The sequence below is a fragment of the Pan paniscus genome, chromosome 2 (genome assembly GCF_029289425.2).
Source record: "Pan paniscus chromosome 2, NHGRI_mPanPan1-v2.0_pri, whole genome shotgun sequence".
NCBI lineage: Eukaryota > Metazoa > Chordata > Mammalia > Primates > Hominidae > Pan > Pan paniscus.
In genome coordinates this window covers 90,228,054-90,250,265 of record NC_085926.1, presented here as the reverse complement: position 1 = coordinate 90,250,265, position 22,212 = coordinate 90,228,054, and the positions used below count along the sequence as shown (strand labels likewise).

Here is a 22,212-nt window from a genome sequence, read left to right as displayed (position 1 = left end):
CTGAAGGAAGATTTTGTGATGAGGGATGATATTGTGGGGTTGTTAGAAGAAACATTTGTCATGTAGAATTATTGGTGATGGCCTGGATACGGTTTTGTATGAACTGAAAAACGGAATAAGAGAAGGAGAAAAACAGGTATTAAAGGACTAAGAATTGGGAGGACTTAGGACATCTAATTAGAGAGTGCTTAAGGAGGTTCAGCATAGCCTTGCAAGCAAATATTATTTATTTACTTTAAGAGTTAAGAGCGGCGGTTTGGGGATAGCAGCAGGAGATATCAGCTGTGACAGCTTGGAGAAACAGTGCAAACGGGCAGTGTAAACAAGAGCAGGGCATGTATGAGTAGTTGAGAATGGTGAATAGGAGTATGATTAGACAGAAAATAGTAGGGATGACAAGTTTTGGGGCACAGTCCAAGTTGGTCTGGTGTCTGGGATGAGACTGGGGCCTAATAAAAAGGAGCATCTATACAGGAGCTCAAATGGGCTCCTGTTCACCTTGTAGCACTCTGAGAACAGGCCTGAATTCTGAGAGGGGAAAGTGGTAATAGTATTCTCTAGTCCTTTTTAAGTTGGTGGCTGAGCTTGGTAAGGTGTGTTTTTAAAAGACTATTAGTCCATTCTACCTTTCCTGAAGACTGAGGACTGTAAGGGATATACAAGTTTCACTTAATACTAAGAGCCTGAAAAAATGCTTGGCTGATTTGACTAATAAAGGCCAGTCTGCTATCAGACTGTGTAGAGGTGGGAAGGCCAAACAAAGGAATTATGTCTAGCAGAAGGGAAGAAATGACCATGGTGGCCTTCTTAGACTTTGTGGGAAAGGCTTCTATTTATCCAGTGAAAGTGTCTACTTAGACTAAGAGGTATTTTAGTTTCCTGACTCGGGGCATGTTGAGTAAAGTCAATTTGCCAGTCCTGGGTGGGGGCAAATCCTTGAGCTTGATGTGTAGGGAAGGGAGGGGGCCTGAATAATCCTTGAGAAGTAGTAGAATAGCAGATGGAACACGGATAAGTTATTTCTTTGAGGATAGATTTCTACGATGGAAAGGAAATGAGAGGTTCTAAGAGGCGGGCTAGTGGCTTGTACTATTGCATAGCCTGCCTTTGCTAGTGAGTGGCTATTAGGCCTGGTGGAACTGCCATCAATAAACTAAATGTGATCAGGGTGAGGAACAGGAAATAAGGGAATATGGGGAAATGGGGTGAACATCAGGTGGATCACAGAGATACAGTCATGAGGGTCAGGTGTGATATCCAGAATAATGTGGGAGGCCAGATTGAAGTCCATGCTGGGAACAATGGTAATCGTGGGAGACTCAACAAAGAGTGAGTACAGCTGAAGGAGCTGGGAAGCAGAAAGTATATGCATCAGGTATGAAGAAGAAAATAGATTTTGGAAGTTATGAGAACTGTAGAGAGTGAATTGAGCATAGTTTTTGATTTTTAGGGCCTCTAAAACTATTAAAGCAGTGGCAGCCACTGCATGCAGACATGAGGGCTAGGCTAAAGCAGTAAGGTAAAGTTGTTTGGACAGAAAGGCTACAGGGTGTGGTCTCAGCTCTTGAGTAAGAATTCTGATTGCACTAACCATGCCTAGGTAGGAAAGGAGTTGTTTTGTAGAAGGGATTGAGGTTTGGGAGATTAGTCTAACACGATCAGCAGGGAGAGCACGTGTGTTTTTATGAGAATTATGCTGAGATAGGTAACAGATAAGGATGAAATTTGGGCTTAACTGAAGTAATGGGGGCTGTCTGTGAAGCCTTGTGGCAGTACAGCCTAGGTAATTTGCAGAGCCTGATGGGTGTCAGGGTTAGTCCAAGTGAAAGTGAAGAGAGGCTGTGGTGAAGGGTGCAAAGGAATAGTAAAGAAAGCATGTTTGAGATCCAGAACAGAATAATGGATTGTGAAGGGAGGTATTGAGGATAGGAGAGTATATGGGCTTGGCACTATGGAGTGGATAGGCAAAACAATTTAGTTGATAAGGTGCAGATCCTGAACTAACCTGTGAGACTTGTCCAGTTTTTGGACAGGTAAAATGGAGGAATTGTAAGGAGAGTTTACAGGCTTTAAAAGGCCATGCTGTAACAGGCAAGTGATAACAGGCTTTAATCTTTTTAAAGCTTGCTGCAGGATGGGATATTGGCATTGAGCGGGGTAAGGGTGTTAGGTTTTAATGAGATGGTAAGGGGTGCATGATTGGTCGCCAAGGAGGGAGTACAGGTATCCCATATTTCTGGTTAAGGTGGGGGGATACAAGAGGAGGACGGAAAGGAGGCTTTGGATTGGGAAGAAGGGCGGCAATGAGATGTGGCTGCAGTCCAGGAATAGTGAGGGAAGCAGATAATTTAGTTAAAGTGTCTCAGCTGAATAAGGGGACTGGGCAGGTGGGGATAACTAAAAAGGAGTGCTTAAAAAAGTATTGCCTAAGTTGGCACCAGAGTTGGGGAGTTTTAAGAGGTTTAGAAGCCTGGCCATCAGTACCCACAACAGTTATGGAGGCAAGGGAAACAGGCCTTTGAAAAGAAGGTAATGTGGAGTGGGTAGTCTCCTTATTGATTAAGAAGGGGACGGACTTACCGTCCACTGTGAGAGTTACCCACAGCATCTGTGATGGTCCTGTAGGCTTCCGAGGCGATCGGGCAATGTCAGTCTTCAGCTGCTAAGCCGAGAAGATCTGGGAAGGAGTCAGTCAGAGAGCCTTGGGCCAGAGTTCCAGGGGCTCTGGGAGTGGCTGCCAGGTGAGTTGAACAGTCCGATTTCCAGTGGGGTCTGAATCATGGCACCAAATTTCATGCATGTCCCTGTGAAGAGACCACCAAACAGGCTTTGTGTGAGCAACAAGGCTGTTTATTTCACCTGGGTGCAGGCGGGCTGAGTCCGAAAAGAGAGTCAGCAAAGGGAGATAGGGGTGAGGCCATTTTATAAGATTTGGGTAGGTAAAGGAAAATTACAGTCAAAGGGGGTTGTTCTCTGGCGGGCAGGAGTAGGGGGAGGGTCACAAGGTGCTCAGCAGGGGAGCTTTTGAGCCAGGATGAGCCAGGAGAAGGAATTTCACAAGATAATGTCATCAGTTAAGGCAGGAACAGGCCATTTTCACTTCTTTTGTGGTGGAATGTCATCAGTTAAGGCAGGAACCGGCCATCTGGATGTGTATGTGCAGGTCACGGGGGATATGATGGCTTAGCTTGGGCTCACAGGCCTGACACTCATACTTACAAAATACTGATCATCTGAAGATACCAAAGGAGTTAGTGCCTTCTTGGCTGTATTTTTTATTTATAGTTTTCATGAAAAGTTCCATTATCCTCTTAAAGTAGATGTTAAAAAAGCATGTGTCCAATAATCAATAAGCATATCTATTGAATATTTACCATGGAAGACACATACATATGTGCACACACACACATACACACACACACTACATCATTTCAGGAGTTAGTAATCTTGGAGTGGGAAGAGAGAGGAGGAAGCACAATTTTGTAGACAGGCTGGACCTGAAGTGTCAGGAAGATATCAAAGTAGAAATGTCTAGAGATTAGCAGGAGCTGAGCTACTGGGGAAAACATTTCCTATCTGCACTTTCTCTTCGGTGATGACTTCTTGAATAGAAAAGGAGAAAATTTTGTTGAAACTATTAATTATGCTATTTCAGAGAATACTTACAATTACATTTCTGCCCATATTTTTATGTACCTTTGTTATAGTTATTTCAAAGCAAACATACTGGTGTATTTTGAGGGGATATAAATCATTAATAGAATCTATTTAGTTCATTTTTAACTTAATTACAAATTCAATTTAGCACATTTGCATATTAGGAACTGAAAAGGGCTTTATCACAGAAAATCCAGGAGTTCTGAGTTTTTCCTTCTACCTAGGTTGAAACTTAGAAAAGTTATGTGATGTTTTGCTGGTACTCCTAACAAATGTACCTACCCTTAGGAGTGATTTGGGTGGAAGAAATGATGCCTGTATGTTGGCTGTCTTCTGGGTGCCCTACAGATCCACATCTGTCATTCTCTGGTCCTGGGAAGCTGATCTGTAGAAACTATGTCACCTGGTTCCCTTGCCCTCTTTCTGCCCTCTGATTTGGTGAGAACAGTGGGAAATATCAGCAGGTGATGGGAAGTAGGGAGTGAATTCAGGATGTCTATTCCCTTGTTCTTTTCCTGTATGATTGCTGAGGGTGGCTGCTGTTTACCCAGCCCCTCTGTCTCTGGATTTTGGCCATCAGTCACTCCTCTGCAGACTTAGGGCTGCTAACTAACACCTTCCCCCTTAAATGGCCAGGGGTACTACCTTATACCTAGTGGGTTTTCCACTCTTGCCCATACATTTGTAAAATCCTTTTATTAAACTCCCCTCAAGCTATCCCAATTTTAATGTGCCATTTGTTTCCTGGGGAAACCTGAAAGTGTATGAGGATTTCCAAACTTGACTCTGTATGTTAGAAATCCAATTTGACCCTGGACACCTCAGTGTACTTTCTTCGAAAGCTGAGTTTCTACTTGGAAAAGAAATTGGCAGGTGGCTGGAGATTCTGGGACATTGAGCAAAGGCTAATTAGAACAAGGATTTTCTCAAATTTCTTTCCACTTGAATAAAATGCTATGTTTCACGGAATAAAATATACAAGTGATATTCCAGAATATACTTGAAGACTAAAGAGTTTTTCAAGGTATACTTGCAATTAAACAAAGGAATGAGATGGCAGCTGCAGCCCTGAAGTCCATGCATTTGGACTTGACTTTAAGTCGACGCCACAGACACATTTGGCCTCACATTGCTAGCAACACACTAAGTCCTAGTGCACTTAAGAGCTTCAGGTTTTTAATAAGCATTTTCTTCAAAGCAGTGGCTTGATTTGCTCTGTGATTTTTGTCAAGTGCATATCATATCAAAGGATAAGTGTTTGCCAAAGCCTTTCTTCAGCCACAAAAAGGGAAGTTTTGTTTGAAGAAAGTCAAGCTGGCTGCAGTGACCAGCTCCCACTGGGAAGATGAAAGGAATGATTGGATTTCCTGTTACTCTTTTGTTGTTGTTTGTATCCCTCACATATTTTAATCAACATGAAAGAACATGTTGCACTGTGAGAGCAGTGCAATTTGAGAAAGCCATTTAGAGGCCGCCAAATCCATTTGCAACTAATAAAGTTGTATTTGTCTATGGTGTCAAAGACCAGATTTATAAGAGATGATTAACAAGGGCCAGAATGCCAGACATGGGGAGATAATCAGGAGATTATTTTGAAGATGGATTTCTCCACTGCAGATTCTTGATATGCATTATGTACATTTCAAGAAACAAGATAGACTATAAAGGCTAATTTTGGTCCAATGACAATGTAGCATTGAGACACAATTATGGTGTAAACTGCATACATTTTCTATATACAAGTACACATGGCCTAATAAATCAAGAATAGTACTTTCAAATGTAGAATTAAGATTTCTTTATTAATGATCTGTGTTTAATATATGAAAATATTCATCTTAATTTATTGTTGTACATTTTTTTCTTATTAAATTTCTGTTATATATATATATATAAAATAGGCCCTCAATATGTGTTTGTTCAAGGAATGAATGACTAGATAGTTCAAGAATATGCATTTTTAAGTTTTTAAATCCTTAAAAATTCTGTTACATAATGATCCTTGTGCCCTGAAGGAAGGAAAAAATAAAAAAAGAAAATATACCACCATCATTGTGTTTATTATAATCTACGATTTCCATTAAGGAAATTAACATCATAGGATATTCTTATTCAACTGAAGTAAGTCTCAATTTTCTCAGGGTAAGTGCTTGAGACAAGAAAGAAGTATAGCATCACACCTGCTCGCTCAAAAGGCTGCTCTGCGTTTCTTCATGAGGGTAGAAAGGTGGAGAACACTACCCCTACTCTGCATTATTTTTGTTTGAGTTTCATAGTTTTATAGTATTGTAGATCTTTTTTTGTCTCACACTTTTTCTTCTTCCTATTTTTAAAAGTTATAGGAGAAGGTTAAGTTCACCATATTCCTCAGTGTATATAATATGCTAGGCACTGGTCTGAACAAAGTCCTGCTCGTATCTTGGTCATTGATGGATTTCCTTTATTCCCATTGTTCACCACCTTTCTCCACAAAAGACACCATACTGTATATCCTTCTGCTCTTATGTTCTTACAAAATGTATATTGCTGTTTCACATATGTCTATTTTTAATTTATGAAAATAGCAATGGAATAGATATTGTTCTTACCATTTTCATTCATAAGTATGTTCTTACAATTTTTGCTTGTGGCTATGAGCAATATACTCCATTGCTTCTAGCCAACAGTGCACTGTAATGGGTCTTCACCATACAATAACTACACAGTTCCTTGATGTTATCACTGTATTACAAATTCGTCTTCTGATGTATAGGCCATCCACCTTTCTACCTGTGGTTCCTGAGGGTTCTCGTGATCCCACAAGCCTGCCAATGCTTGGTGTTATCTAGCTTTTAGTTTTGGTCATTATGGACATAAAATGATGTCTCATTGCTTCAGTATGCATCTTTCTGATTAAGTCTGAGCATCTCTTTATGTGCTAATTGGCTTTGTAGACCATCTCCTCTGTAACTTGACAGAACATATACTTTGCCCAGTTTTCAACTGGGATTTACGTTTTCACCTTTTTTATTTTCTCAGGATAGTCTATGTATTAGACCTTTGATAGTTTTAGTGAAATCTTCCAGTCTTCCATTTTCTCTGATCTTTATTTATGAGGTCCTTTCTTGAACAAAATCCTTAAGTCTAGTATGAGAAGTTGTGTCTTGTGTATGTGTATGTTGTTTTGGGGTTTAAGAAGTTATTTCCCACCTATCTGTCCCCAAGTTATTCTTCTGTATTTTCTATTATTGACTTCATAACTTTATTTTACACATTTGAATCCTTAATATATTTAGTCTATATTTATATGTGATGTGGATGGAAGTCCTGTTTTATTTTTTTCTATATAATGCCAATTTTCCCAACTCTTTTATTAAAAAATTTGCCATTTGCCCTTTGGTGGTTGTGCTGGCATCTTTATCGTGTGTTTCTGCTCATGGGTTTTTATCTGAGCTCTCTATTTTATTATATTAGACCACTATCTATTCTTGTGCCAATAATATACTGTCAATGCAGTATTTTGTTTAACTAGGGCTTTATAGTATAGTATGAACTAATATCTGGTATGTCAAATTTTTCTTTTTTAAAATATACACTTTGCTATTTGTAGACCTTTGTTTTCCATACAAATTTTAGTGTAAATGTATTCAAAAATTACTACTGTATTAGGATTGTACCAAATTTATAGATTAATTTAATTTAGACAACTTTTAAGTTGTGTCACCCAAGGGCATGGTATATCACTTCAGTTATTCAGCTCATCTATGCCCGACCTGAGAGTTTTGAAATTCCTCAGAGCTTTGAGCATTATATTTGAAATAATTTCTAGAAATTTATAGTGTGAAAGTAATGTCACATTTCTATCATATTTTTAATTTTTTGTTGCTTGTAAAAAGAGATTCTATTGAATTTTGCAATTTGATTTATATCAGGAAACCTTGGTCAATTTCTTCATAGTTCTAATAGTTTAGCCTATGATTTCATTTATTGTCCTGTGTAATGACCAATTCACAGAGTGTGGCTGTTTATCAGAATTTATTTCTGGCTGATTACAGATGTACTCTCTTTTTTCTTCCTTTGGTTCAGCCTTCTAGATTGTAAATATTGTCAAGGTATTTGATAATGCTGAGTTTATAAAATTTTTACAACAACCACTTTTATTTATCTTCTTATTTTAGTACTTTCTTCAAGATTGTTTTCTCGGTGGCTTTATGGTGGCAAATTATCTGTGGCTTTATATGCCTGAGAGGATTTGGCATTCCTTAATATTTAAATCAGAAGGCAACTGGATGTATAATTTTTACAATAACATTATTTCCTTAAAATACAGTCAAACCTTGTTACAGAGAAGTCTAAGGTCAGCTGATTTTTATCATTTTGTAGATGATAGCTGCCTTTCCTTTGGGTAAACTTTGGAATTCTTATCTTTGCTATTCTTAAATACCACAATAATGTGTCTAAAAGTGAAGTTTTTTATTATCTGATTTATTTATCACTCTGAAGCCTTTCGATCTGGCATCTTTCACCTTTTTCTAATTTTAGAAAATTTATCTTCAATGTTTCTTCTTTTCTTTTGTAACTTCTATATTTTAGAGATTCCCATCATCTAGATACCGGCACTAGAACTCTCCATATCTCTTTAATTTACACATAATATGATTTTAAATTTTTTATACCTTCTGGAAGGTTGCCTAAATATTATTTCCTGCTTAGTAATTTGCTCTTAAATTATGTATATCATGCTGTTTATTCAATCTTTTTTCTTTCTTTAAACTATTGTCATTTTTGTACCTAATGTTTGATTCATTCTTCAAATTCTTATTCCTATTTAATATTGCTAGCATTTTTCTTCATATATTTAATAATATTATTATATATAATTTAATTTTTTTATTCTTCTGTTTATTAGCCTGTGGGGTTATCAGCTACTCTGCTGATAATATATATTAGAAAACACTGAGGGTCAAACTTTAGTTTGTGTCTCTCGGTAAATTTCGGGAATAGAAGGGGATGAAGCTCAGGATGGAGAGTTTCAGATACTAGAACTACTGTTGTTAACCCTTACTTATCATCTACAGATGAGGACCATTAAGGATAAGAGCACTTCCTTATTATCAGACCACTCTTTTGGTCAGTGACCCACTTTTAAATTCTTGGAAAGAAAGAGAGAAGACAGTTTCCTTAGTTTGTAATCCACCAGCCTTGGGGGAAAGACAGCATTAAGAAATGAATACTGAAGGGCAGAAGATCAGCCTGGGTATGTTGGAATCCACTTCTCACACTGATAGGATTTTTGCAATAACCTGAAATTATTTTATAGATATTGGTGGCCTAAGTTGTTATGAGCATATGGCTTCTGTGGCCAAGTGGCAAGTGATGATTTTCTCAAGTTAACACAGGATAAAGAAAAAATATATATAAATGTTTTCCTGAGTATAATGAATAGATTAAAACAATCTATAGTCTCTCTGGTGGTTTTTGTTTTTTTTTTTCAGGTTTCTGTTGTGATTGGTTGTTTGTGCTTGTACCTCTGATGCATTCATTTTTTGTTGTAATTTCAGTCGTTTTTCAGGAGAAATCCAGCAGAAATCTTTGCACAGCTTTTCTTCCCACTGTTTCTCCTTCCTTCCCTCCCTCCCTCCCTTCCTTTCTTCTTTCCTTCCTTCCTTCATTTCTTCCTTTCCTCCTTCCATATCCCTCTCTCTTTCCCTTCCCTCACCACATCTCTTCTCTTCCCTTTCTCTCCTTTCCTTCTCTCCCCTATCTTTTCTTTTGTTTCTCTTTTCATCCTTTCCCTTTCCTTCTGGTCCCTAAACCCTGGACAAGGGAAGCAGTAAGGTTAGAGGAAATAAGAACTGGATTTAGCAGCAGCACAAAATTGTTCTTTTACTCCTTCTCTTGTTTCTCAAGCCCAACCCTACAGTTTTCTAGTATGTGCAAAATCTTGGATTAAAATTTGAAATGTCTCCAATAAACTACTCAGTTCTCCTCTACTGAAGGTGTTTGCCCAAGGAGAGTAGCTATCATTGCCATTGGCGATGTTCTAGAAATTTACTTATTCATCTTGGATCAACACATGGAATTAATTGTTGGTTTAACATCAGCTAATAAAGCATGTTGCCCAGACATCAATTTTTTTTTTCTTGCAGCAATAATTGAAATCAATTAAAAAGGAGATATCTTCCATAAACCTTACACAGAGAAGGAGAGATATGGTTTTCCCTCAGACCTTTGGCATGAAAACTGCAATGCAAAGTACTAGAGATTTAATGTATCAAGATTTGTTCTTTTTGGCTAATACAAATTTTTATCTATTGAGCTCCCAAACTCAACACTCCATAAAACTGAAACGGTTCTGTGATGAGGAAGAGAAGTGGTAACTATTTAAAGCAAATGCCTACTTTGGTATAGACACACACAACACTTTCATTTGCACATACATTGCTAATGTTTTACTCTGAAACCTTGTATTTCTTCACACATTTGGTTAACCATATGCCTTTGATGACAATCCAATTTTAAAGCATGGCTTCTTATGGGGAATGAGAAGTATAATTAAGCTAAAATTTTAGACTAGGTCTGTAATGCATTTTGATTTCTCATGAGGTTCTAATCCAGTTTACAAAATGTTTCCAGATGTACAATCTAGTTCCAGATCAATTTTTATGGATGTACAGAAATCGTAATCCTAAATTATGAAAATATAATATTTATAGTCTTTGTTATGGAAGCTCCATTTGGAACATCATCTTGAAATTATTAAGATCATGGAAAGTTGTACAGAGCAATTTAAGACTTTTAATTTTGTATTTGTGCTCAAAATGAGTAATTGTAAACTTTGAATATCCTTATAGATGAATCTTAGAGATTTAAGATATTCACATTTAGTCTATTTAATGTTTTATTTAATTTTCTCTTTATTTAATCTTCTATCATATCTTGAGAGATGAGTCATGCTGTTAGGGTCAGAATTAGGGGAGAGAGCTGGTACAATATATTTGTAATTTTAGGCAAGATATCTTTGTTTCAAATTATCTGATTCTGAATGTTTCCCAGAAAAATTTGTTCATTTATTTTACAGTGTATCAGATATTACGCTGGAGATTAGGAATATAAAGATGAATAAAAGAATATTCTGAAAGACCTTGCAGTATGATAGAATAGTAAGAAGCATGAATACATCTTTAGGGATGAACAGGATGTGACAAAGTGATCACTGAGGGGAACAACTCTCTAGGCGAAAGGCTCAGCGCTAGCAATGATGTGAGTGTGGTAACAGCATAAGGAATTTCAAGTAGTTCTCTTTTCAGTGAGTAAAGTTTAACGCCAGTAGTGCAATAGATAAACCTGGAAAAGTAGTCAGCAAAAAGTACAGCCAGGGCTTTTCCTACTTGCCTGTAAGAAGTTTGAAGTTTTCCTACAACGGGAAGCAAGTCAAATGCCTTTAAGAGACTGTAGTGATTTGGGCCAAACAGAGAATTGTTTAGATTATAAAAATACTACAGCTTTGACTAAAGCTGAGAATATCCATAAACCGTACCATGGGAATGTCCCCAAGAAAAGTGAGTGCTTATGATCATCAAAATTCATACAAAAGAATGTTTATTACTGCTTTATTCACAATAGTTTCAAATGGAAACAATTTAAATGTCTATCAACAGAAAAATGGATAAATATATGATGGCATATTCATACAATAGAATACATCAATGGAAAATAACAAACTCGACTAAATCCATGGATACTACTACATAGATGCAACTACAAGGATGAATCTCAAAGATGCAATGTTGAGCAAAATAAGCCAGACAAAATAGAGCATGTAATTAATACCATTTTTATAAAGCACATGAAGAATCAAAATGTATATTTTTGAGAGAAGTTAGGTTAGCTTTGGGGAGAATGTTGACTGTGAGGGGCCATGAGAGCCTACTGAGATGCTTAAAATTTCCAGTATTGCATCAATAATTACATGGAGATATATATATATATGTATATTCATGTAATTCATATATACGTGTTTATGTAATTAATATATATGTATATTCATGTAATTAATATATATGTCATTATGTAATTAATATATATGTACATTCATGTAATTCATATATATATATATATATATCCATGTAATTATTGATGCAGTACTGAAAATTGTAAGCATCTCAGTAGGCTGTCATGGCCCCTCACAGTCAACATTCTCCCCAAATATATATATTTGCACATATATATATTTATGTAACCCATATATATATATATATGCATGTAGCCATATATATGCACAAAATGAATATATATTTATGTAATCCATATATGTATATTTATGTAATCCATATATATCCATGTAATTATTGATGTATTACTGTTAAGCATCTCAGTAGGCTGTCATGGCCCCTCACAGTCAACATTCTCCCCAAATATATATATTTGCACATATATACTTATGTAATCCATATATATATCCATGTAGCCATATATATTTATGCACCAAATTTGTAAAATTATTGAGCTATACATTTACATATGTATTTTACACCTTAATACAAATTAAAAAATTTGAGTCAGTGGAAATTACTGGAGGAACTGTGAAAGCAGTCTTTTCATTCCTCTTGTATTTTGTGTTTTTGTGCATATGTGCCATAATAAAATCACTGAGCTTTAGTTGAAAAGAACTGGATTTAAAATATAGCTAAGTTTACTAGCAGTGAGAGTTTATGAAAATAATTTAGCCTCTTGAAGCTTCATTTTTGTCACCTGTAAAATAGAGATAATAATAATTATTTTATGGGATTGTTGTGAGAACTAAATAAGAAGTGGCTTTAAGCTGGTTACAGTGGGTCATGCCTGTAACCCTAGCACTATGAGAGGCTGAGGTGGGCAAATTGCTTGAGCTCAGGAGTTCCAGAGAAGACTGGGCAACCTGGGGAAACCCCATCTCTACAAACAAACAAACAAACAAACAAAAATTAGCCAGGCATGGTGGTACATGCCTGTAATCCTAGCTACTTGGGAGACTGAGCTGGGAGGATCATTAGAGCCTGAAAGGGTGAGGCTGCCATGAGCCAAGATCATGCCACTGCACTCCAGTCTGGGTGACAGAGCAAAAAATAAAAAATAAAAAAAGAGTGAGGGAGGCTTTAGTTCACGTCCTCTAGAAAGTAGACTAAGCCTAGGGTGTAGGCCTAGGATGCCAAGGGTGAAACTTCTCCAGAATGTTTGCCAAGGATAATTTATACTAGTTTTCTCAATAAATTTGTTTTCTTGTTTCCTGTTATCCTCCTAAGATGAATAATTTTTTCCCCTTTCCCCTCTCTCTTTCTATTACACTTTCCCTTTCTTCCTTTTTCTTCCTTTCTTCCATTTGTTTTTTTCAGTATCATTAATTATAGGGGCTCAGAGGATGATGGAATTATTCAGTTGTTTCATCCACTTTATATGTTAACTGCTTAGAATAACAATACTACCACCACCAATATACTGACTGAAAAGAGTTAAATATTTTTGTTGTATTCATGGTCCTCATTTTCTATTTCTAATAGTCATACTATGTCTACATTGTCAGAGCATGTAGCTGTTATGTATTATACTTCATCTCTTTTAACCACTAGCTACTCTTAAGTCTACATGTGAGTGTATAATGTTCACCACCAGTCAGTGTCTCTAATTATTTTTGTTGACTGAAGCTGTTCATTAGTAGATTCCTCAGAAGGAGCTCAAAGAAACATTGTTCCTTAAATTTCTGCATTTTGAGAATTTCACTCACGTCTGTGTAAAGAGACCACCAAACAGGCTTTGTGTGAGCAACAAGGCTGTTTATTTCACCTGGGTGCAGGTGGGCTGAGTCCGAAAAGAGAGTCAGCCCGCCTGAACCCAGGTGAAATAAACAGCCTTGTTGCTCACACAAAGCCTGTTTGGTGGTCTCTTTAGAGGGGCACAGGTGAAATTTGGTGCTGTGACTCGGATGGGGGGACCTCCCTTGGGAGATCAATCCCCTGTCCTCTTGCATTTTGCTCCATGAGAAAGATCCACCTACGACCTCAGGTCCTCAGACCCACCAGCCCAAGGAACATCTCACCAATTTTAAATCAGGTAAGCAGCCTCTTCTTACTCTCTTCTGCAACCTCTCTCACTATCCCTCAACCACTTTCTCCATTCAATCTTGGCGCCACACTTCAATCTCTCCCTTCTCTTAATTTCAATTCCTTTAATTTTCTAGTAGAGACAAAGGAGACACGTTTTATCCGTGGACCCAAAACTCCGGCGCTGGTCATGGACTCAGGAAGGCAGCCTTCCTTTGGTGTTTAATCATTGCAGGGACACCTCTCTGATTATTCACCCACATTTCAGAGGTGTCTGACCACGCAGGGACGCCTGCCTTGGTCTTTCACCCTTAGGGGCAAGTCCCGCTTTTCTGGGGGAGGAGCAACAACCCCAACCCCTTCTCTCCCTGTCTCTACCCCTTCTCTGCTTTTCTGGGGGGCAAGAATCCCCCGATCTCTTATTTCCACACCCCAACCTCTTATCTCTGTGCCCTGATCCCTTATTTCTGTGCCCCAACCTCTTATCTCTGCACCCTACCCCCTTATTTCCATGCCCAGACCCCTTCTCTGCTTTTCTGGGGGGCAAGAACCCCCCACCCCTTCTCTCCTTGTCTCTACTCTCTCTTTTCTCTGGGCTTGCCTCCTTCACTATGGGCAATCTTCCGCCCTCCATTCCCCCTTCTTCTCCCTTAGCCTGCGTTCTTAAAAACTTAAAATCTCTTCAACTCACACCTGACCTAAAACCTAAATGCCTATGTTCTTCTGCAATGCCACTTGACCACAATACAAACTCGACAGTGGTTCCAAATAGCCAGAAAATGGCACTTTCAATTCTTCCATCCTACAAGATCTAAATAATTCTTGTTGTAAAATGGGCAAGTGGTCTGAGGTGCCTGACCTCCAGGCATTCTTTTACACATCAGTCCCTCCCTACTTTCTGTTCCCAATGCGATTCATCCCAAATCTTCCTTCTTTCCCTCCTGCCTGTCCCCTCAGTCCCAACCCCAAGCGTCGCTGAGTCTTTCTAATCTTCCTTCTCTACAGACCCATCTGACCTCTCCCCTCCTCGCCAGGCCGAGCTAGGTCCCAATTCTTCCTCAACCTCTGTTCCTCCACCTGGTACCACTTACAGTTTTGTTCCATGACTAGCCCTCCCCCACCTGCCCAGCAATTTCCTCTTAAAAGGGTGGCTGAAGCTAAAGGCATAGTCAAGGTTAATGCTCCTTTTTCTTTATCCAAATCAGATAGCGTTCACTCGCGTCCATGTGAAGAGACCACCAAGCAGGCTTTGTGTGAGCAACAGGGCTGTTTATTTCACCTGGGTGCAGGCAGGCTGAGTCCAAAAAGAGAGTCAGCAAAGGGAGATAGGGGTGGGGCCGTTTTATAAGATTTGGGTAGGTAAAGGAAAATTACAGTCAAAGGGGGTTGTTCTGTGGCGGGCAGGAGTGGGGGTCACAATGTGCTCAGTTGGGGAGCTTTTGAGCCAGGAGAAGGAATTTCACAAGATAATGTCATCAGTTAAGGCAGGAACAGGCCATTTTCACATCTTTTGTGGTAGAATGTCATCAGTTAAGGCAGGAACCGGCCATCTGGATGTGTACGTGAAGGTCACAGCGGACATGATGGCTTAGCCTGGGCTCACAGGCCTGACAGAGAATGGATACGTTTATGTTTGAAAGTAAATTTTGTTGAATATACAATCCTCAGTTCAAATTTTCTTTCATTGAGTAGCATAAATAAGGTACTTCCTTTCTTCTGGCATAAAGCATTGCACCAAAAAAGTCTGAAAAGAACCAGAATTTCTTTCCTTTGTTCATTTTACCTTAATATCCAAAGACTTTTTTCTTTTTCTTTAAAGTCTAGTAATTTTCCTAGAATATGTCTTGGTGTCTCAGGTAAAAGATGTTCAGTATGTACATATGAGGTATGTAATTTCAAATTTATCTTTAAAGTTTCTGAAAATTTTTCTTAGAACTCAGTCTTTAGTATTTGTCTTATATCCTTGGTTTGTTTTCTTCAGGATTTCCTATTATTTGTTCCTTGAATCTTCTCTATCTTCAATAATCATCACTTTCTGTTAATCCTATTTATCTCTATTCATTTATTTTGACCTTCTACTTAAAATAAGGCATTACTTATTATGTTCATTTCTCTTGTATTCTTTTTAAGTTTAGTCTTCATTTCTAAATAATTGTTTTATTTTGAATTCTTTCCAAAGTTCTGCCTCATTGCTTATTTTTTGTAATTTAGATTTTTGTTGTTTTTTATATAGTATATAAATGTATGCTTTGTGAATAGCATATTACAGTTTACATTTTTCAATTTTGATTGCAGTTTATATTACATTTTGTATTATCATTTCCTAGGGTCCATTTTAGGAAGGTGGAACAATTGTATCAGCTTTATTATAAGAAGCTTGAATTATTTTCCTATTCATTGCCATCAATTTTTTATGCAAACAATAAGTATTATTTCTGCAACTGGTATAAATCTGATTTATAGTATGTTTTAAATGGAAGAATAAAGTAAGTATAATAGAATCAAGAAAAAATTCTGATTAGTTAAAACACTTATACTTCTAAATTCAACTATTTTTTCTATAGTATTTTTCTATTATTTTGTTCTGTTATTGTTTACTTTTTTAAGTATATCTAAAATATAAATACTATCTTTTTCATTTGAAAGATGTCAGGTGTTAGAAAAAATGATCAAAGTGATTTGTGGACCTCACTGATCCATTTAGACTTTGCCTGAGCTAGCAAATAAAAGATTAAATATAAAAGGCACACTCTGTATTATTCCTTTCCCTCCTGTGTCCCTCAACCTTCCAGAGTGTAGCACACATTTTCTTTGGTCTTATCTATGCAAATGGACCACCTGGCCTGTCATGCAAATTAGTCGTGTTTTCTAAAAGGAAAAGAATTGTAGGAATGTAATGTTCTTTAGTGCCAATGCCAACTGACTTTTCTAGAACATTTAAAAATAACTAATTCAATTCTCATGGTTTATTCTTAAAAGTTGCCTTGATAATATCCCAACTTATAAGATTCTACTGTCAAACAGCAATAGAAATCCATAGGATGTCAGGCCTGAACTCCAGATAAATATCTTTCTTTAACAAAGGGTTTTATGAAAACTAAAGAGACAGGGTATTTGAAAATGTTTTGTTAAAAAAAAGAATTAGACAAATATGAGGTATTACCATTTCTTTACTGTTACGAATTTTAACTTCCATTTAAAATCTGTTTCTTGTTCTACTTGGCATTTGCTTGGATACATATGTGGTTACTTTCACTTAATAGAATCCCTTCCCCTAAAATGAGACTCATAATGGGTTCTTATTAAAATGGTGTAAATATCAGTGTAAGATTCAGAAGGGGGAAATTAGTCCTAATAACTGCAATAGAGTTCAGCATTCAATCAATTTATATATCTTGAGTTAATTTCTCTTGAATATACTGTTACAAGTTCCATATAAGCCTCGATGAGGTATATTAGAATTCTATTAATGTAGTAGGGCTACTTACTTCTTAAATACATCATGGATCAGTCTTTCGCTTCTGCAAGCCTAAATTTTTTCTGTTTTCTGTGGCAGCACATGGTTGAGAATAATAATCTAGTCAGGTTACAGAGTGCAATATGCTTCTCTTGGCCATCAGATAACGGATGTGTGTGTGTGTGTGTGTGTGTGTGTGTGTGTGTGTGTGTGTCCATTATGGGTCAAAACACAAAATTAAGGATAAATATCCATGTATAAATATCCATCATATTGCCTCTGCCAGGAATGCATTTATCAAGGGAATTTAATTAATAAAATGCAGTGCATCACTGTCTTGTCAAGCTTGCCTCTGGTAGGAAGGGATATGCTTGAATTCAAGCTGGGAAAAAATGATGAAAACTATTTTCTGACCTGACCCCAGCTCTGTTGGACTTCGTAGAGTGAGATATGTTATAGAAAGCTGTGAGAAATCTTTTCTCATTAAATAGGATACTGATTACTAATCAGTAACTATCTCCAGGAATAGGCAGAAGAATATGGTGCATGGAAGGTTTTCAAGGGAAATTTTGGAGGTCATATCTGACTGGTCAGTTTTACTAAGTTTAGGCAAAAGGGTTTGTCTGCTTGAGAAAAGGGAAATAAAAAGCTCCCTCTTTTCTGCATCCTTTTATGGCACAAGAAACTGATTCTTTTCTGTATTTTGGGGAAAGTTTATCTCTTTTTGTAAGTAGAGAGAAAGCTTATAGATACTTCTCAGGTTTTGTGTACACAGTTCAGTGTTTGGTATAAAAATTATAAAATAATGATGATGATGATGATGATGATGATTATGGCTACCATTTGTCAGTGCTTTCCATGTTTTAGGCAATGTTCTGAGTGCCTTATGTGGATTAACTCATTTAAATCTCAGTAATCCTGTAGTAAGGCTGCTGAGACATGGGAACCTTTAGTAACTTGCAAAAGGCTACACAGAAATGGAGAAAGCAGGATTTAGCCTTAGGCCAGTCTAGCTATGAGGATCATACTCTTAACTACTACCCTGATGCTTCTAGTCAACGCACAGTGACTGATGATGACATCCAGAATTATGCCCAGACTCAAGGGAAAAATAAGTTCTTGACTACACTCTCAGCACTGGCAGTTTGGACCCCAGCTACAAAAAAAAAAAAAAATGTATAAAAAGTCACTCTTTTTTAAAATGCCTTTATAACACAAGCATTTGATGCATACTTATTCTGTGTAAGGATGTTTGCTAGGTAATGTGATGATACAAAGAAATATCAGATCCCCAAGGAAATGAATTCTTCTGATATAAAAGATGAGAAGAAAACATGTTTTCTTTCAAGGAGTGGGCAGATAATTTTCTTTATTCCATGTCTGAATGTCAAGATCAGGATCATAAATACTCTTAGTTTTAAAGATTAACAGGGGGAACCATGGCTGCCCCGAGAGACAATGTCACTTTATTATTCAAGTTATACTGCTTGGCAGTGATGACCCTGATGGCTGCAGTCTATACCATAGTTTTAAGATACACAAGGACATCAGACAAAGAACTCTACTTTTCAACCACAGCCGTGTGTATCACAGAAGTTATAAAGTTATTGCTAAGTGTGGGAATTTTAGCTAAAGAAACTGGTAGTCTGGGTAGATTCAAAGCGTCTTTAAGAGAAAATGTCTTGGGGAGCCCCAAGGAACTGTTGAAGTTAAGTGTGCCATCGTTAGTGTATGCTGTTCAGAACAACATGGCTTTCCTAGCTCTTAGCAATCTGGATGCAGCAGTGTACCAGGTGACCTACCAGTTGAAGATTCCGTGTACTGCTTTATGCACTGTTTTAATGTTAAACCGGACACTCAGCAAATTACAGTGGGTTTCAGTTTTTATGCTGTGTGCTGGAGTTATGCTTGTACAGTGGAAACCAGCCCAAGCTACAAAAGTTGTGGTGGAACAAAATCCATTATTAGGGTTTGGCGCTATAGCTATTGCTGTATTGTGCTCAGGATTTGCAGGAGTATATTTTGAAAAAGTTTTAAAGAGTTCAGATACTTCTCTTTGGGTGAGAAACATTCAAATGTATCTATCAGGGATTATTGTGACATTAGCTGGCGTCTACTTGTCAGATGGAGCTGAAATTAAAGAAAAAGGATTTTTCTATGGTTACACATATTACGTCTGGTTTGTCATCTTTCTTGCAAGTGTTGGTGGCCTCTACACTTCTGTTGTGGTTAAGTACACAGACAACATCATGAAAGGCTTCTCTGCAGCAGCGGCCATTGTCCTTTCCACCATTGCTTCAGTAATGCTGTTTGGATTACAGATAACACTCACCTTTGCCCTGGGTACTCTTCTTGTATGTGTTTCCATATATCTCTATGGATTACCCAGACAAGACACTACATCCATCCAACAAGGAGAAACAGCTTCAAAGGAGAGAGTTATTGGTGTGTGATTTTAGCCTCACGTGAGACTCCTTTTAAGACTAAACCATTTGCATTAAACTAGAGCCTTAAGTCAATCTCAGAAGGTAGCATAAACAAATAAAAATTAACTGTATGGCATGATCAGTGCGGTTATGTGGAAACAACAACAAACAAACGAAGCTATCTGAGTGAACTGCTAATACAGAAACTTAATGTAGACCTGTTTGGGGTCTAACTATTGTTTTAGAATGAAGGAATTTTATTATTGTGTGTATATATAATTTGTAAATAAAAAGTATGGAGATGATACGGTGTTAAAAAAAATCATGGTGAGGCTACAATACTCAAGTAACAAGGTTTGGGACAATGTCTAAGGGTTAAAGTGCCAAAGCCATTTCTGTACTAACTGTTCTCTTGTTCAGGTACCGGGGAGAAGGATGACCCCTCCTTATTCTCCAATTCATGTACAGTATTTTGTCCTAGCAGCATAAAGACCTAGCTCTTTTCTTACAAGAGGCAGAAACAAGACAGGCTAGTTCATAAACAAACTGAATGTGTAACTTCTCAAAATGAATCTATTTCATAACTCGGACAATAATTTCTGGGTGGTGACTGAGTACCCCTTTAGTGAGTACCCCTTTAGTGCTATATTTGTGCCATTCATTATCTGGTTCATATTTCTTTGCTGTTAGATGATACACATTTCTTCAAAAAAATTTCTAATGTCACTTTTGTACTTTTTAAAATAAAGTATGTTTAACTGTTGGGCTCTCAATAATTTGTGAAATTTCAGTGTTTTCTATAATGTTAATGGGGAAATTCAGCAATAAACTTTATTTGTAAGAAAAAAAATAAATAAAGATTAACAGGAAATTTTAATCAAACATGGGTTTCATGGGCAATATTTCTTTGGAACACATTCAAATTCTCTACATGTTCTCATTTAGTATATTCTTTTTTCCTTTATTATCTGTACACCTGAACTTCCATGCCATTCAGAAGTGTGGGCATGGGTAATTAAACATAAAGTTAAATATTTCTGCTTAGATCAATGACTTCTGATGGAAAGCATATTATTTTTATAATCCTATTCTAGTTACCATTTAGTGAACCATAAATATTAAATAATATCCCCTATTTGGTGGATGACTGTTTATAGCATTTTTGTATTTCTTTAATTCCCCTCTTTCCTTTCTCCCTTCCTTTTCTCCTTCCTTCCTCCCTTCCTTCCTTCCTCTCTTCCTTCCTTCCTTCTTTCCCTTTTTCCTTTTCTCCCTTCCTTCTCCCCTTCTCCTTGTTTTCTTCCTTTTTTCCCTTTCTTGCTTCCTTCTCTCTCTCTCTTTCCCCCTTCTTTCCCCTCCCTCTCTTCCTCTTTTTCTTTTAGAAAGTTCAACAATCCAACAGACTTATCTGTCATCAGATTAAGAATGATGGACTCATTGAACTGTTGGCGTCATAAAGAGATACTCATTAATCAAATGAAGTTTTGCCTTACAAAGTCTAATGCAAACATATACAATAACATTTGGTGACATAGAATTTATACTTTAAAATTCATGAATCATATTTTAAAAAGCTGATGTTTAATTAGAATGTGATAGCATAATGGTACTTCAGAAATTTAAAACTAATACAGTGTTTAAAAATTTGGATTTTAAGTATCATTTTGGAATATATATAAATTTAGCAGATATATAAGAAGTGAAATGATTTTCTAATGTTGAAGTTTCATTAAAATAATTAACACAAATATTTTCATAAGAATGCATATGAGGACAGATCATTTCTATGATCTGAAATATTCTTTAAATTATATTTGTAAAATATTTCTGACTATTATAGAGTAATAAGAATCAGTTATAAGACTTGTTTGATATAAAAACAACAACCAACTGAATTATCTCACTTGGATGTTTGCCAATAGCAGACACTGAAAATTTGAATCCTTATCCTCATGTTACTCTGACTGTAAACTTTAAATGAACCCACATATATTAACTATATTGATATTTTTAAATGAGATGCCCCTACTAGTATTACATCCATATGTGCTGGCTGTAATTGGGAAAAATTAGATTTAATATTTACAAGAAGTCAGGCCGAAAAACAGCTGTTCCCAAGGCCCATGTCCCCTTTGGGCCTTTATACTCAAATGTCGCAGGACACATATTCCTGCTATCCATTCCCAAAAGATGAAGTACATTTTAAATTGGCAGCAATTCTGGAAAAGATCCAGATTACAAAAGTTTTATAATTTTATGGATATGGATTATCTAAAGCATAACAGCCTTTAATTACCCACATTCTTACTGGCACATTATACCTTCAAAATAGGCACACATAGAACAATTTAAATGATCACATATTTGTATATAATACAGAAATATACAGCACCCCTGAAGTTCAATAGAACTGCCATGGGACTCCATCCTGCTTGTTGTATTTCTTTTTCCAGCATTTCTGAAATGGTATGAATGATTCATTATAGACACACATTTTGTACAGCTCATTTGGCAAAGCAATAGACTAAGATTTATAATCCCACTCTAATGATAATTTCTACAAAGTATTTTCCTAAATAAATAATACTCTGTATTTAGTATATTAATATTTGAT

At 36.8% G+C, this 22,212-nt stretch overlaps 1 protein-coding gene across 1 annotated transcript; it reads left to right on the top strand.

The window, feature by feature from the left end:
• Positions 1-18,584: 18,584 nt before the first annotated feature.
• LOC100977556 (CMP-sialic acid transporter-like) lies at positions 18,585-19,903 on the top strand. Its single transcript, XM_034956967.3, has one exon. The coding sequence runs from the start codon at positions 18,612-18,614 to the stop codon at positions 19,623-19,625; it is 1,014 nt and encodes a 337-aa protein (XP_034812858.1). The 5' UTR covers positions 18,585-18,611; the 3' UTR covers positions 19,626-19,903.
• The last annotated feature ends 2,309 nt before the right edge of the window (positions 19,904-22,212 follow it).